At 28.1% G+C, this 16921-nt stretch overlaps 1 protein-coding gene across 4 annotated transcripts in view; it reads right to left on the bottom strand.

The window, feature by feature from the left end:
* Positions 1-547: 547 nt before the first annotated feature.
* The window catches only part of LOC119605973 (solute carrier family 41 member 2), a 64464-nt gene continuing 48090 nt past the window's right edge, over positions 548-16921 (bottom strand). For 3 of the 4 annotated variants that reach the window (XM_037959332.1, XM_037959333.1, XM_037959331.1), the window contains 7 exons: positions 5765-6060; positions 2842-3166; positions 2618-2764; positions 1721-1868; positions 1446-1651; positions 1232-1380; positions 548-1161 (listed from right to left, as the gene is read on the bottom strand). In XM_037959332.1, coding sequence (XP_037815260.1) covers positions 958-1161; positions 1232-1380; positions 1446-1651; positions 1721-1868; positions 2618-2764; positions 2842-3166; positions 5765-6060 — 1475 coding nt within the window. In that variant the 3' untranslated portion in view covers positions 548-957. Of the gene's footprint in view, positions 1162-1231; positions 1381-1445; positions 1652-1720; positions 1869-2617; positions 2765-2841; positions 3167-5764; positions 6061-8494; positions 10131-16921 lie in introns of all 4 variants that reach the window. The other variant, XM_037959330.1, reaches the window with a different exon arrangement.

The following is a 16921-nucleotide window of genomic DNA, read 5'->3' as shown; positions in this document are numbered from 1 at the left end:
TTCTATTTCAATTCTAGTTCGGCTCTACTTCAGATCTAGTTCTAGTTAATTCTAGTTCAGTTGTAGTTCAATTCTAGTTCAGTTCTTATTCGAATTTAGTTCAGTTCAGATTTAAAAAACGATTTTATACTAATAAAAAAATTTCAAACTCTTAATCGATTTGGTAGAACCATAACAATTTCATTCTTCAACTTAAAAATTCAGACATTCTTTGTTTCTTGATTAACTTTTCAATTTATTTACACATAAATTATTATAATTTTGTTTCGTTTTTTATTTTTAATTTTAAGTATTTTTGTTTTATTTTCTTTATCAAATTAAATTTACTATTTTAAATAAACACATACATATTTATTTTAGGGGGGATGAAAGGTTTTTTACAACATTAAAGGGAAAGGAAGGACTTTAGGGGGAGAGGGAAGGGGTATAGGTTTAAAGTTAAAGGTAATTTACTTAATTTCATTTAAAATAAATTAAAATACATACATAATTACTAAATTTAAATCCATTAAGGTACACTGGAGAATGAAACTAAACTAAACACTGGTCTCGACCATTCAACTTTTAATCATTATTGTTTTGTTGTTAGCATTTTATATAACACATATAAAATCTTAACATGTCCAACTCTATACTCTAATTTTTTGTTTAAACTAACTCTAACTGCAGTACGTATGTATGTTAAATATAGCAGTAGTAATTAGAAGTCGTTGACTGACTATTTAACTTACAACCCTGTTTATTGTATTTTTTTTTTTTGTATTTTTTGTAATTAGTTTTTTGTTAAAATATTATTTATGGCAATTAAAATAGTACATGCATTTATCTTCTCGCCCTAACAAAGATTTAAGAATGACAAAATCATTGTGGGGGCAAATTAGAAGACAACTCTCTCTCTATACTTCTTTCACTTTCAAATCACAGCACATACAGACAGAAATATGAATCAATCTTTTTTTAGTTTGAAGCATTTAAAGTATCCAAGCCAGCGCCATATTCCTTGTTAATCGATAACAGGAATATAAAGGCCAAGGCCAAAAGACTAGAGCCCAATAAATCACCCAGGGCTGTAAGATAAGGTATAGATGAATTATCTGGATCGATTTTCCATTTCCACATGGCATGTACAATTATGTGGGCGATATACAAAAGAAGCATTAACTAAAATTATAAAGATACAAATTTAATATTAGCATGTTTTAATATAAAAATATTATTAAAAGTAATCTACCTGTATCAAACTGGCAATCAAATATGAGAGAGCAAATGCCCAGGTTATTGTCGATTGAGACATGTGTATATAATCAGCTACAAATATAAACAATATATTACCAGGAATTGACAGGCCAATCAATAAGCGAGCAGTTTTAGCATAGGGCACTGGAATTAAGAAGAGAAATTCAATAATTCTATTGTAATAAAATTAACATCTCCTTTGAACTTACCTCCTTTAAACAAAGCTTTCCAGGGCCATTCGAATATTTTCGTATGTGGTGGTATAATGCCGATAATTGAACTTTGATGCAGCATTGTTGATATTTTACTAGCCTGTACCGATACCAAATTACCACCAATACCATTGATAATGGGCTGGAATACCACAAAACCATGAAATACTTCGACGGCAGCATCTAACACCAGACCACCCAAACTGTAAAGGAGAAAAAATAAACAAATTAAAAAATTGGTATTAAATTTATTTGCGACTAGCACAACTTACCCACTAATACAGAGGGCCGATAATACTGGCACCCAACCACTCTTGAGCACAGGACGTGTATATTTATTTTTTAATACAACTGTTACCCACATTGGTAACAAGACCAGATAACAGGCCACTACAACATAAGTTATCCATAAATGAGTTTCTGGAAGAGAAAAATAAAGAAACATTTAATAAATATTAGTTCAAGCTCAGTTCCATTTTAATTCTAGTTCAGTTTTATTTTATTTCTAATTCAATTCCTGTTTGGTTCTTTTCCAGATCTAGTTTATTTTAATTCAGTACTAGTTCAATTCTATTTCAGTTCTACTTCAGTTCTAATTCAGTTCTAGTTCTAGTTCAGTTCTAGTTCAGTTCTAGTTCAGTTCTAGCTCAGTTCTAGTTCTAGTTTAGTTCTAGTTCAGTTCTAGTTCAGTTCTAGTTCAGTTCCAGTTCAGTTCTAGTTCAGTTCTAGTTCAGTTCTAGTTCAGTTCCAGTTCAGTTCTAGTTCAGTTCTAGTTCAGTTCTAGTTCAGTTCTAGTTCAGTTCTAGTTCAGTTCTAGTTCAGTTCTAGTTCAGTTCTAGTTCAGTTCTAGTTCAGTTCTAGTTCAGTTCTAGCTCAGTTCTAGTTCAGTTCTAGTTCAGTTCTAATTCAGTTCTAGTTCAGTTCTAGTTCAGTTCTAGTTCAGTTCTAGTTCAGTTCTAGTTCAGTTCTAGTTCAGTTCTAGTTCAGTTCTAGTTCAGTTCTAGTTCAGTTCTAGTTCAGTTCTAGTTCTAGTTCAGTTCAATGCTAGTTCAGTAATTTGTTTTAAAGTGCTGGCAAAACCTAAGTCGTAGTAAAAATTCTGTCCCATGATTATTACAACAATATTATCTACAATTAAATTTATTAAAAATATTTAGACAATTACTCACTTATGTTATCGAATAAAATCGAAGCAATAAACGATAGCAAACTAATTGAAACCACATCACCTATGGAGGCAGCTAAGGGGGTTGCCAAATTATCAGGATTCAAACGATACTTTTGAGATAATAATATCACAGCCACTAATACAAAGTCTAAAAAAATAAATATAAAAGTAATTTTATATTAATTAATCATTTTAAACAAAGAAATAATTATAAAGTAAACTCACCTAACACAAAACATGACGATGTCGCCGTAAACATTGCCGACGCCGTCAATAACATAACATGTTCAAAATAGAAATTACCATCCATGGCAGCGCCTACAGATACCGCAAACATAGCGACCAGAAATGATGCCACAGTGGCCTGCACTTGCACCAATGCTATGTTGCCCACAATCATACGTATTACCTCTTTCTTTCCCGTCATATTACCCAAATTCACTTGTGTGGAGAGACGTGAGGCCAGACACATATCCAAATTGCCCTTGAGACCCAGCAGGGCGGGAACCAAAATGAACAATTCACTAACAGACTTAAATACACGCCATTTCTGGAAGAAAATTTAATTGTTAACTTATTAATTGTTATTTGTTTCTAGGTATAAACATTGTTGTATAAATTTGTTTCACAAACATAAAATAAACTCAAAATTTTGCTTTAAACTGAAATTTTGGGAAAAAATAGAAAAGTTTTAAGTATTTTGTTTTGGATTATGCCAGATCTAGTTCAGTTCCAGTTCAGTTCTAGTTCAGTTCTAGTTCAGTTCTAGTTCAGTTCTAGTTCAGTTCTAGTTCAGTTCTAGTTCAGTTCTAGTTCAGTTCTAGTTCAGTTCTAGTTCAGTTCTAGTTCTAGTTCAGTAGTTCAGTTCTAGTTCAGTTCTAGTTCAGTTCTAGTTCAGTTCTAGTTCAGTTCTAGTTCAGTTCTAGTTCAGTTCTAGTTCAGTTCTAGTTCAGTTCTAGTTCAGTTCTAGTTCAGTTCTAGTTCAGTTCTAGTTCAGTTCTAGTTCAGTTCTAGTTCAGTTCTAGTTCAGTTCTAGTTCAGTTCTAGTTCAGTTCTAGTTCAGTTCTGGTTCTAGTTCAGTTCTGGTTCTAGTTCAGTTCGGGTTCTAGTTCAGTTCTAGTTCAGTTCTAGTTCAGTTCTAGTTCAGTTCTAGTTCAGTTCTAGTTCAGTTCTAGTTCAGTTCTAGTTCAGTTCTAGTTCAGTTCTAGTTCAGTTCTAGTTCAGTTCTAGTTCAGTTCTAGTTCAGTTCTAGTTCAGTTCTAGTTCAGTTCTAGTTCAGTTCTAGTTCAGTTCTAGTTCAGTTCTAGTTCAGTTCTAGTTCAGTTCTAGTTCAGTTCTAGTTCAGTTCTAGTTCAGTTCTAGTTCAGTTCTAGTTCAGTTCTAGTTCAGTTCTAGTTCAGTTCTAGTTCAGTTCTAGTTCAGTTCTAGTTCAGTTCTAGTTCAGTTCTAGTTCAGTTCTAGTTCAGTTCTAGTTCAGTTCTATTTCAGTTCAGTTCTAGTTCAGTTCAGTTCTAGTTCAGTTTAGTTCAGTTCTAGTTCAGTTCTAGTTCAGTTCTAGTTCAGTTCTAGTTCAGTTCTAGTTCAGTTCAGTTCTAGTTCAGTTCTAGTTCAGTTCTAGTTCAGTTCTAGTTCAGTTCTAGTTCAGTTCTAGTTCAGTTCTAGTTCAGTTCTAGTTCAGTTCTAGTTCAGTTCTAGTTCAGTTCTAGTTCAGTTCTAGTTCAGTTCTAGTTCAGTTCTAGTTCAGTTCTAGTTCAGTTCTAGTTCAGTTCTAGTTCAGTTCTAGTTCAGTTCTAGTTCAGTTCTAGTTCAGTTCTAGTTCTGTTTTAGTTCAGTTCTAGTTCAGTTCTAGTTCAGTTCTAGTTCAGTTCTAGTTCAGTTCTAGTTCAGTTCTAGTTCAGTTCTAGTTCAGTTCTAGTTCAGTTCTAGTTCAGTTCTAGTTCAGTTCTAGTTCAGTTCTAGTTCAGTTCTAGTTCAGTTCTAGTTCAGTTCTAGTTCAGTTCTAGTTCAGTTCTAGTTCAGTTCTAGTTCAGTTCTAGTTCAGTTCTAGTTCAGTTCTAGTTCAGTTCTAGTTCAGTTCTAGTTCAGTTCTAGTTCAGTTCTAGTTCAGTTCTAGTTCAGTTCTAGTTCAGTTCTAGTTCAGTTCTAGTTCAGTTCTAGTTCAGTTCTAGTTCAGTTCTAGTTCAGTTCTAGTTCAGTTCTAGTTCAGTTCTAGTTCAGTTCTAGTTCAGTTCTAGTTCAGTTCTAGTTCAGTTCTAGTTCAGTTCTAGTTCAGTTCTAGTTCAGTTCTAGTTCAGTTCTAGTTCAGTTCTAGTTCAGTTCTAGTTCAGTTCTAGTTCAGTTCTAGTTCAGTTCTAGTTCAGTTCTAGTTCAGTTCTAGTTCAGTTCTAGTTCAGTTCTAGTTCAGTTCTAGTTCAGTTCTAGTTCTAGTTCAGTTCTAGTTCAGTTCTAGTTCAGTTCTAGTTCAGTTCTAGTTCAGTTCTAGTTCAGACCTAGTTCAGTTCTAATTCAGCTCTTTCTTGATTAAGAGTCTAATTTTGGAAATTTTTAATATTTTTCAAAAAAGAAGTCCGATCTAAATTATATTTAAAATATTAACAGAATTTGGAGTGTTACAAGTATTAAATGCAATTACTTCAAACAATAAAAAACAATCACAGAATTATTAGTAGTTAAAAATGTTTTCAAAAAATTATCGGCAAATTATAAATTTTCAACAATTTAACTGATTTTTAGTGACGGCACTTGTCCATAAAGTTTTTTATTATATCTATTAACAAATCCAAACAAAGCAACATAAAAAATCTATATTTTTTAATATGATTTTTTCCAATTCTAAGATATTAATTTTGAAAAGTAAGTGGGAAAGAGAGAATTGAATTATTAAATTGAAGGTACTTATTAATAATTGCATGCATGTCATGTTTTTTTATTTACAATGTCATTGAATTTTCTATGTATTTATTTATTATTTTCAAAATAGTATAGACAATTTTAAGCCAAAAACAAAAAAACAATTATTTAATTATTAAAAAAGATAAAATAAAAACTGATAGATTATGGGAACAAATTTATAAATTACTTGTTAAAAAACATATTTAATTGTTAATTGTTTAATATAAATTAGTTTTATGTATTTTTTATCACTCACCTCTACTCTACCTAAAATAATACCAGCTCCTATTGTGCCTATGCCAGCCAAAAAGAATGGTATAGACACTTGTATTAAGATCGAAGACCATTTTTCCTGTTTAATACCCGGTCGATTTAAGGCCATTTTTTCATCTACACTATTTGAGGGATCATGACCACCGCCGCCGCCTCCATTGCCACCACCGCTGCCCGCTCCCGGATCAGGTTCTGAGGATGCTATGGACGTCGTGATGATAGAGCTTAATGAACCGGTTGTAGAATGTGGTAAACCGGACAATTTGTCATTGTCGGTGTCTATAAAAAAAAAAGAAAATGGGAATACCAAAAAGAAAAGAGAAAAACAAACAGAAATTAATTAGACTATTAATTTAAAAAAAAAAGTTTAGTTTAAGAACAAAACTGTTAAGAAATTAGTTTAAAAAAGTTCTTTGTATAAATAATACTGTAAATATTTTTATTAAACATTGTGCTTAATAATAAAATAAACATGCTAATTATAAATATTTATTCAAAATAAAATTGTTTTAAACTTGAAAATTAATTGCTTTAAAAAAGAAGTGTATAATTACTTTTACTTCATAAATAAATATTTTTAAAAATAATGAAAACTGCATTATTCACACATACGCATATACACACGTTACGCTTTGTTGAAAAGTATTTCAAATAAAAAAGTCAACGAAAAAAAAAAATAATTAAATTGCATGATTTCATTGGGTTTTAGAAAACATTAGACTGTTAAACAAATTTCCAACTTTTATTAAAATTGTTCATCTTTAAATTATAATTTTAATGCTACTGCTATTTATCGATTACAGAAGTAATAATATTGTAGTTTTTAAAAAAGTCCATCACTAACATTACTTTGTTGTGGTACATTTTACACTTAACGAAAACTATTGTAATAAGTGTAGAGCAGAGGTTTGTTTGTGTCAAATAAAGTGTAGAGATTATGAATGAAGAAGTGTTATTTTTACGGGACTCTTTATGAGAAAAGAATGATTTATTTGAGAAGATGTAAGATATAGTTTAATTAAATCATATTTATAAAAATTTTAATAAAAACAAATTATAATAGGATTTAAATTTTTGGGCTTTTGTTGGGTTCTAATAATGGGTGCACTTGCAAATTCTGTAGATGTCTGCATTTCTGCTTATTGCATCTAGAAGTTAAATTATATGGTGATTATGAAAGTTATATAATTTAAAGGCTTTTTGGCTTAATTTATTAAAGCTTCATAGATTTTAAAAACCCTACGTCCATATATAATTTTATGCGAAGTCAGAATTCAATTTGCTCCAGAATTAGTCCAGTTTGAATTTTGTTAAACTATGTATTTCCATCAAATTATAGAATTCTACTGACAAATACCTTTCAAATGCTATATATTTTTTTTGCCGATATCGTATAAAATAGTATAAGAATAGAAGTTGTAACGAAATATTGCATTGTTTATTAATTATATAGATCCAGAACGCATGCAATATGTTTTGTCTTTTTGGAATTGGTTTCACTCCTTTCACTACAAAATTTTGAAATGGGAAGCAAGTTTAAAATATTAAAACATAAACTAGACTGAAATATTTACTATTAAAAGGGCTAAAGAAATACAAATATTCATTAATATCCATTAGTTTGACAACTTTGTTCACATAAAAAAATCTAACATGTTGTGTCATACATCTGACTTAATTTTGTAAACAATAAACAGCTGTTACGAACAAAATCAGCCACTATTACTATCGATTAAAATTTCCATTATATTTATATTACATATCGAACGAAATAACAAAATTCTACATCAAAAATATACAAATTTGTCTTAATACAGTCTTGTAATAAGGTTTTGTTTGGTCATATGTTTAATCTCCTACGCTTGCCGTTACAATTGTGTTTAAAAGAGTGTAAACAAAAATAAATTACATGAAAGAAAGCTAAAGTGGGAGAGTGTGGTGTCCTGTTTTATAAATATTTAAAAACAATATCAAAAGTATTATATTACAAAATATGTACTTATACAAAGTAGTAGTTTAAATAAATAAAATACTAAATAAATTTATAAAAAAAAAGTATATACTTATAAAAAGAGAATTAGAAAGAGTAGGGAGATGGCTGGGTGTCATAATCAATTGCAAATTGGTTTGACATTCAAACACTCTTAATTAGGGAAGTGCAAATTGATTAGGAATTTCTTAAAAATAAAATTTTAAAACAAACATTTACAAATTTTGAATAACAAAATAGGAGGAACAAATTTGTAGTAGAAAAATTTAACAAAAAGTTTGGGAAAAACAAATTATTATTTAAAAAGGTCTTAAAGATTTTTTTTGGCGATTTGCAGGTTTAAATAAAACTATTGGCATCATAGAAGACAATAGAGAATTCAACAAAACTATAGACTATTCGAGAATATAGTCCAGACTATAGTCTAGACTCAAGTACAGATTATAGTCCAGACTATAAACTACGTGTAGTCTAATGTTAATACTATAAAGCAGATTGAAGTATAGACTTCACTTTACAATGAATTCGCCAAGATCGGTGATGCCAATTAAGCATTTATTCGGCAGCAGTATTATACAATATTAAAAAATTAAAAAATCTTTTTTAATAATACGAAAATGGAAAACACAACAAAAATAGAAGTTAAAGTTAGAGTAAAAGAATGTTTAACGGGATGATGAAGGATCGAGATAGAGACAGAGGGAGAGAGTGGGGGAAACTCACCATTTCCATATATAGTAAATAATTTAAAATTATCATCTTGAGGTGGTAATGTATTACGATAGTGTCCATGGGGCACACCATTGTTACTGGTGTATTCATGTGTTGTAGAGTTTAATTTCGAATTTGTTGATAATGTTGGTGTTGATGGCTGTTGTTGTTGTTCATGTTGTTGTTTGTTGTTAATATTATTAACATTATTACTGTGTAATTGTTGTTGTTGTTGTGGTTCATGTATATCTAATGTGTGAACATCTAATGATCTTCTACTTAAGCTGTTAGTGGTACTCATACTCTCACTATTTGCAATTGGCGCTGTTGCTGCAGATGTTGCAGTATGAGTTGAACGAGGGGGAGGTGGAATGTGTATAAAACTAGAACTAGAAGTATTATTATGATCTGATTTGTGGTCTGCCAAACTTCTTGATGACGTAGGAGGAGGCGGAGTTGGTGTATGCTCTGTAGCCAATGCTGCTCCCGATACCGTCGTTGTGGAGGAAGGTGTAAAGGAGGTATCTTTAAGGTCATTATTGTTGTTGTAATAATTATTATTTTCTAATTGCTGCTGGGCTGCTGCTGCATCATCTGCATTTTTACCGTTGAGCGACATGTTTAATTTTTTGTTTTTTTTATTATTATTATAATTTGTTATTAGTTTTGTTAATTGAAATTATTTTTTATAATTTTTTACAATAATGTGTGTTATGTATAAGAATTTTTTAGTTTTAAATTTATTTAATACAATTTAAATAATTTATGAAATTTTGCATTGTTGCTGCTTGCTTTCAATTAATTTAATTAAAATATATAAAAAAAAAATAATTATGTATAATTAGGAATGCGTTTTCTTTTTGTATAATAATACTTTAAGTTGCAAAATAGAAATAAATACAAAATAATAAAAATATATTGTAATAATAAAACTTTACTATAGTTTTGTTCAATACTATTATTTACATGACAGCTGTCAAAAATCAATCTATTACTTATGCTTTAATACATAAACATTTGGTAAAAAATGAACTTGTTTTTAAAATAATTAAACTAAAGAAACAGTTATAACTTAAAGTAATATAAAGATTCCAATTAATTAGAAAAAAATTAAGATTAACAAAAATAAGTAGAGCGTTTAAATTAAGGTAGAATTTTTTTATTTAAGTAATTAGAAGGAGTATCAACATACAAAATAATTAATTTACATTTAGAATTTATGTTTCGTTTTTAAGGAATTTAAGGTTAAATTATACAAACAAAAAAATATTTAAATAAAATATCACACAATTTGTAGTTGTTTTATTTTTTTTTTTCAAATAATTTAAATTATAATAACTACTTTGCTAATAAACCTACCACTAATTAATTATTGTTATTAAATTATTTATAATTTATATACGTTTTATATTGGTTTTTTAAATTTATTAGCGTTTTGTTTACATGTTAATTATTTATTTAAACTAAATAGTGTGTGTTTATTTTTGTGGTGTAGTGTATTTAAGTGTAGACTTGTGTACATGGGTTGGTTGTTTTTGTTTTTTTTTTTTTTAGCTTTTTTTGTTTTTTCTTAAGCTTTCAACTCAATTTGTTACTTTAATATTTCGTAACAATTTCGAGGGCTTTAGTCACCGGACCGTTGAGATGGCTAGAAATATGAAAAAGATGAAGAAAATATAGAGAAAAATAGTCGAGATATTTGGAAGTCATCAAAAAAAAGACAAACTTTCAAAAAAAGTTTTTGTTAAAAAAATGCAATTAAATTTTTTAGGATGTTTTCTGTAAGAACCTTTTGGACAAATATTATTATGTAATTAAAAACAGCCAGTTTTATACAAAATTAAACGATCTTGCAGTTTTCTCTAGAAAACAAGAAGAGACTATAAGCTAGACTATACTATAGTCGTGACTTTGGACTATACTATTCAGGACTTAAGATTGGACTATAGACGGACTATTGTGAAGACTATATATAAACTGATATAGAATGGTCTACAGTCAAGACTATAGAATGGTTTACAATCAACACTATAGAAAGGTCTATAGTTAAGATTACAAACTGATCTATAGTCAAGACTATAGACTGATCTAAAGTCAACACTATAGACTGATCTATAGTCAAGACTATAGACTTATATGTAGTCAAGATTACGGGCAGACCTATAGTCAACATACGGACTCATTTATGATCAAGACTATAGACTGATCTATAGTCAAGACTACAGACTGATCTATAGTCAAGACTATAGACCGATCTATAGTGAAGACTATAGACCGATCTATAGTCAAGACTATAGACTGATATATAGTTAAGACTATAGACTGGTCTATAGTCAAGTCTATACACTGATCTATAGTCAAGACTATAGAATGATCTATATTAAGACTATCCACTGATCTGTATTCAAGACTATAGACTGATCTATAGTCAATATTATAGACTAATCTATAGTTAATACTGACTGATCTATAGTCAAGACTATAGACTTATCTATAGTCAAGATTACGGACTGATCTATAGTAAAAATACGGACTTATCTATGATCAAGGCTACAGAATAATCTATAGTTAAGACTATAGACTAATCATTAGTCAAGATTACAGTGATCTATAGTCAAGACTATCTATATTCAAGACTATAGACTGATCTATATTCAAGACTATAGACTGATCTATAGTCAAGACTATAGACTGATCTATAGTCAAGACTACAGACTGATCTATAGTCAAGACTATAGACTGATCTATAGAAAAAACTATAGATTGATATATAGTTAAGACTATAGACTGATCTATAGTCAAGTCTATACACTGATCTATAGTGAAGACTATAGACTGATCTATAGTTAAGACTATCCAATGATCTATAGCCAAGACTATAGACTGATCTATAGTTAATACTATAGACTGGTCTATAGTAAATATTACGAACTGATCTATAATCAAGGCTACAGAATGATCTACAGTAAAGACTATGGACTAATTTAAACTCAAGAATATAGACTAATCTATTATATTAGTCTATATTCTTGACAGAACTATAGGCAAGACTTGGCTATATACTAGAGAACAATCTGTAGTCGAGACAATTGTCTAGACTATAATCGAAACTATAGACTAATTATTAATTAATTAACTAAAATTTAATACACTAATATAGGAATATTTTTAAAATTTTTCACAGTAAAACTGCAATCAATTAATTAATTAATAAATGTTTAAATAAATAAAACTACAATAATCTGTTGCTTAAAACGTCATTAAAAAGCGTCAAATAATAAACCATAACAAAACAATCTTTTCGAAATTTCCAATTTAAAACAATAATTTTGCAATAATCAATATGTCACAAATAAATTTCCATTCAATTTGTCATTTAATACTTTTATTAAGGCAGATGAAATATTTATGACATTTATGACCACACAAGTTAGTGAGTGGTCATGAATCATAGCAATCGATCAACAACAACATTTTAATCAGGAACTGAATAAAATATTTTGTTTTATAAGAGTTTTTTTTCAAATGTAGTGGGGGTCAGTTGAATTGATTGTAAATGAAAGAAAAAGAGAGAAGGAGGTGGAAAAAACGATCACTGCTTTATATGTAATAGAAATATGTAGTTATTATAAGGGGTGTTTTACACCAGTAAACAAACATTTTTGAGCAAGAGTATTAATCAAATATTTTGATGCTTATCGACAAAAAGTGACAACTTTGAATGACATTAGTAGGTAAATAAGTTACAAGTTCATTTTAAGCATTTCAAAACAATATTTCTGATAAAAACAAACCTACCATAATAAACAATTTATTGTTTAATGTTAAATTATTTATTATTTTACCACAACATTGTGGATACCATTTCCCCCGAAATTTTAAAAATATAATTTGTCATAAAAAAGCTCGTTATAAACAACAAACATTTAAACATTTAATAAATACAGACAAAGCCTTTAAGAGGCAATAATTTTTAAATTACCCCAAATTTGACAGCGCACAGTGGTATAGGAAAAAAAAAAAGAGGGAAATAATTCGGTAACTTCTAAACGGTTAATCCGATTTTAATGAAATTTGGTATGCACAAAGAGGAGGTGTTGTCGAGTTTAGGTTTTGAATTTGGACTTTATAGGCCAACCAGGGGCCCGGCGGGGGGTCCTCAAATTAGGACACCTCGGCTATGTTAAATTTTTAAAACGATCCTATTTCTTCATTTGAGTTCCGATTTAAAAAAAATTTCGTATATAGAATCTCCTCATCGAGCACTATAAAAAATGTCGTCGTAGCAGTAAATTATCTCTTATAGTTTAGGAGATATTCGCATTTGAATATTAAAATTTTAAAATTTTTACCGTCCTTACTTTAGTTTTTTTGATAATAGCAGGTCCAAATATTTCCGATTTTCGCCATTTTTTTTTATTTGCTTAACAACAAGTTTATATACCAAGCAGTGAAAGAATTATGTAAAAATCATGACTGAGTCCAAAGTTATAGGCATTTAAATTTAAAAAATTAAAAAAAGGCGATTTTTTGTCATTTTTTTGGGAAAAAAGTATCTTTTTCTTTTTAAGTTATCTAAAAAGTTTCTAAGAAGATGTATATAGAATTTATACTTTTTGGAAAGCTGACTTTACATAAAATACGATAAATGAAACAAAACCTAAAAATTTTTGATACCGAGGGGACCAGGTCCATCCAAAAAAACCCTATTTTTTATGGAAAATTAAATTTTGAGCAAAAATTCTCAAATCGCATAGTCGATATCAAATTATAGTGACCTGTTTTATATGACCCAATAAGTTCTTAATCATTTTGTAACGGGTTTCGATAACCCCGCCCCTGGTATGGATATAATAGGCAAAAAACCAAAAAATCCCATTTTTGGGATTTTTTAAAACTTTTTTGGGAATTCCGGGATTTCTAATAAGAAAATTCAAAATTTTTATTTAATTTTGGATTTTGAGTAAAAAAATCTACCTAACTGTAAAATTTCATCAAAAAATATTCATAAATAAAATTTTTATTGCAATTTGAAAAATTTGTATCTTCGCAAAAACTGAATAAAAAACATTTTTTAATTTTTTTTAAAAAAAGTATTCCGCGAATTTTTTAATTTTCAAAAATTATATACAGTTTTGAAAAATAGACAAAATTACCTTTCCATTGATATATAACATGCCTACCTAATGTTTTTTAAGTGACAAATTAATTAGGGAAAACTCAACATCTTTTAGAAAATTTGCCTAGCACTATTATTTTCATCCATAAGGTTAACTCTTAAATTTGTTACATATATGGATGAAAATAATAGTGCTAGGTAAATTTTCTAAAAGATGTTGAGTTTTCCCTAATTAATTTGTTGGCCTATAAGGTCCAAATTCAAAACCTAAACTCGACAACACCTCCTCTTTGTGCATACCAAATTTCATTAAAATCGGATTAACCGTTTAGAAGTTACCGAATTATTTCCCTCTTTTTTTTTTCCTATACCACTGTGCAGCGTCGTTTATGTAAAGATTTTTTTATTTTATTTGTTTTGAAATACAAGTGTTGGTAAGTAAGTAACTTGTAGTAGTTGTGTTTTGAATTTATTGTTTATTGTCACATTTATTACACTTTGATATGATAAGAAATTCTACATATTTGGGGGTTTATTGTACCTGTAGTAGGTATTTGTACTAAAGCAGTTAAACGGTTAAATGTGCATTTTTAAATAGCTATTTCTTATAAGATTTTATTAAATGAGTAAAATTTTTTTTATGAGTTTTTACAACTCGAAGGTTTTTTTTAATGGAAATTTTGTGAAAAAAGTTTGTGTGAAAAAAATAATATTTGCCAGATAGAAATTATTTATCTTTTTCTACAAAAAAAGTTTATCTTTAGTTGGAATATATTTAAGTATTTTCTTTTAAATCATTTATCAAAATTTTGTTTAATTGTAAAAGTTTTGTATTATCTTTTTTTTTTAATAAAATAAACATTGTATTTTATTATTGTAAACAGCAGACAGCCAAAAATAACTTATATTTGTTAAATATACAATTATTATTTTATTTTTAAGTGAAGAATTAGTTAAACTTTAATCACGTGTCAACATTTCATATAAAAACTTAAAATTCTAAGGAAAAACTTTTAAAATAAGTACTTAAATCTATTAAATTATTGACTGAAATCGTTTCGCTATCAATATCTATTTTTTCATTATTGAGCGTTGCTCTACAAATTATCATTAACTAGATTTATGTTGAATTATGTTAACGTTAAACATATACATACATATGTCAAAAATTTCGAAAAATGTTTTAATACGAGGTCCAGGATCCTAATAACCACAAAAAATTTGCAAAGGAATGAGTATATAAATCTTATTTATAACGAAATCTATGACAATATCGAGTATATTGTTTTGCATCAATTATGGACTGAACTCTATAGAATCAGTTAAAGTGATTAAATTTTAGAACAAATCATATTTCAGAGATTTATTAACAAAATAAACAGATTTTCGGGATTAGGGTTAATATGAATGGGAGAGGGTTTATAATGGACCAATCTATCCTTGTTTATATTCAATATCAATCTACTAAACTCTATAGAAACGGTTAATGTGATTAAATTTTAGAACAAATCATATTTCATAGATTTATTAACAAAATAAACAGATTTTCGGGATGAGGACTAATATGAATGGGAGAGGGTTTATAATGGACCAATCTAACATTGTTTATGTTAAATTTTAATGGGCTGAACTCCTTAGAATCTTTTAAAGTGATTAAATTTTAGAACAAATCATATTTCAGACATTTGTTAACAAAATAAACTGATTTTCCGGACAAGGGCTAATATGGATGGAAGAGTGTTTCTAATGGACCAATTTTACCTGTGGAATTCGACATCGAAAAAGAAATCAGTAAATTTTAGGAGTTCGATATCGTCAGTAATATGGCAACCGATTTTTTATTAAAAAAAAAAAAACAAAATTTTTTTAATTAAATTCCGATTTCACTCTTTAAAAACCTTTTATTTTAATTTGTTTCCCTTGTGTATTTGTTTAAATTATTTTAATGAAACAAATAAAATACTTTTTTAAACTAATTTATAAAATTATGCCTTGAGGTATTTAAAAACTTGATTTGTAATATTTTTTACATGTTTTTTTTTTTATTACAAAATGTTTTTTAACTTTTAATTTTATTCAAGACAAATTAAAACAATCAATCAATTTAATTTAAAAATGTCAATGAAACATTAAAATACAAATTAATTTCCTATTAAAATCAGGGGTCAATTTAAAGTATTATTGATCGTTAACATTTTCATTATAAAATAATAACTATAGAAATTGAAGTTAAGCTAAAATGTACTAAAAATCCTTTCCTAGAGATTGTCATTCACAAAGTTATTACTTCCCATCGCTGCTAAATTTTCCACACACAAATTTCCTTCTCTGTTTTTGACTATAAGAATACAATTACAACACACATACGTAACCTGTTTTTCTCCTCATGAAGTTGAAGGTTATAAAAATCCTTGAAAAATTTAATTAATAAAAATTAGATTTTTTTAAACCTAAGACTTTGGATTTGTATGGGGCAAAAACAACAATAATGAACCGGTTATAAAGATGATCTTATTGGATAACAGATACATGACAATCCAATAAATATGTACCCGTTTTAAGCTTTAAAATTACTCAAAACCATGAGTATTTTAAAATAAAAGTTGTCCATTATTATCTAGCTATTCTTTTAATTAAATGTAAAAAAGCCGTTGATTTTCTAAAAAATTAAAAAAAAACACACACTAATGACTTTTGTTATTTACGTTGTTTAATTTTTTAGACAAAAATATAATAAAAAAACAACTATTAAAAAATCAGTAAATAATAAAAGAACCCCAAGCAATTAATTTGAATAATTAAAATACAAACAAATTGTTGCTGTGATTTCAGCAGAACATCATGAAATGGGGAAGTAAATCATCATGTTTAGTGGTGTTTTATTGTTCAAATAGATTTCGATCTCTATGCATATAAAGATTAAATAAAAATTGTTAGTTTTCAATTAGTTTTTTTTTTTTTTTGGGTAATTAAAAAAACACAAAAAGACGCAAAATCTTTATAAATGTTATAAAAAACGTATATACATATTTATGTATGTATTTAGATTTTTTCAGATTTTGTTGACGATTACACAATTTTAAACGTCATCTTTTGTGTCATTTGAATTTTGTTGCCGCCTGAATTTTCGTATTTTTTTCACTGCAGCTTAGAGACAGACAATGTGTCAAATTGAGTTTTTTTTTTTGTATTTAATATAAACAATTATATTTAAGAAATTATCATTTATGCAATAGTACAGTGCGAGTGAAAAGTATGTAGTAGATATGTTTAATTGTTTAAAGTATAAAATTGTTATCAGTAGATTCTATAAGTTTAGT

The sequence above is a fragment of the Lucilia sericata genome, unplaced genomic scaffold, assembly GCF_015586225.1.
Source record: "Lucilia sericata isolate MDLA Ls3-8-SP2 unplaced genomic scaffold, ASM1558622v1 Contig000544F_arrow, whole genome shotgun sequence".
NCBI lineage: Eukaryota > Metazoa > Arthropoda > Insecta > Diptera > Calliphoridae > Lucilia > Lucilia sericata.
This window is presented reverse-complemented; position numbering and strand designations above follow the sequence as displayed.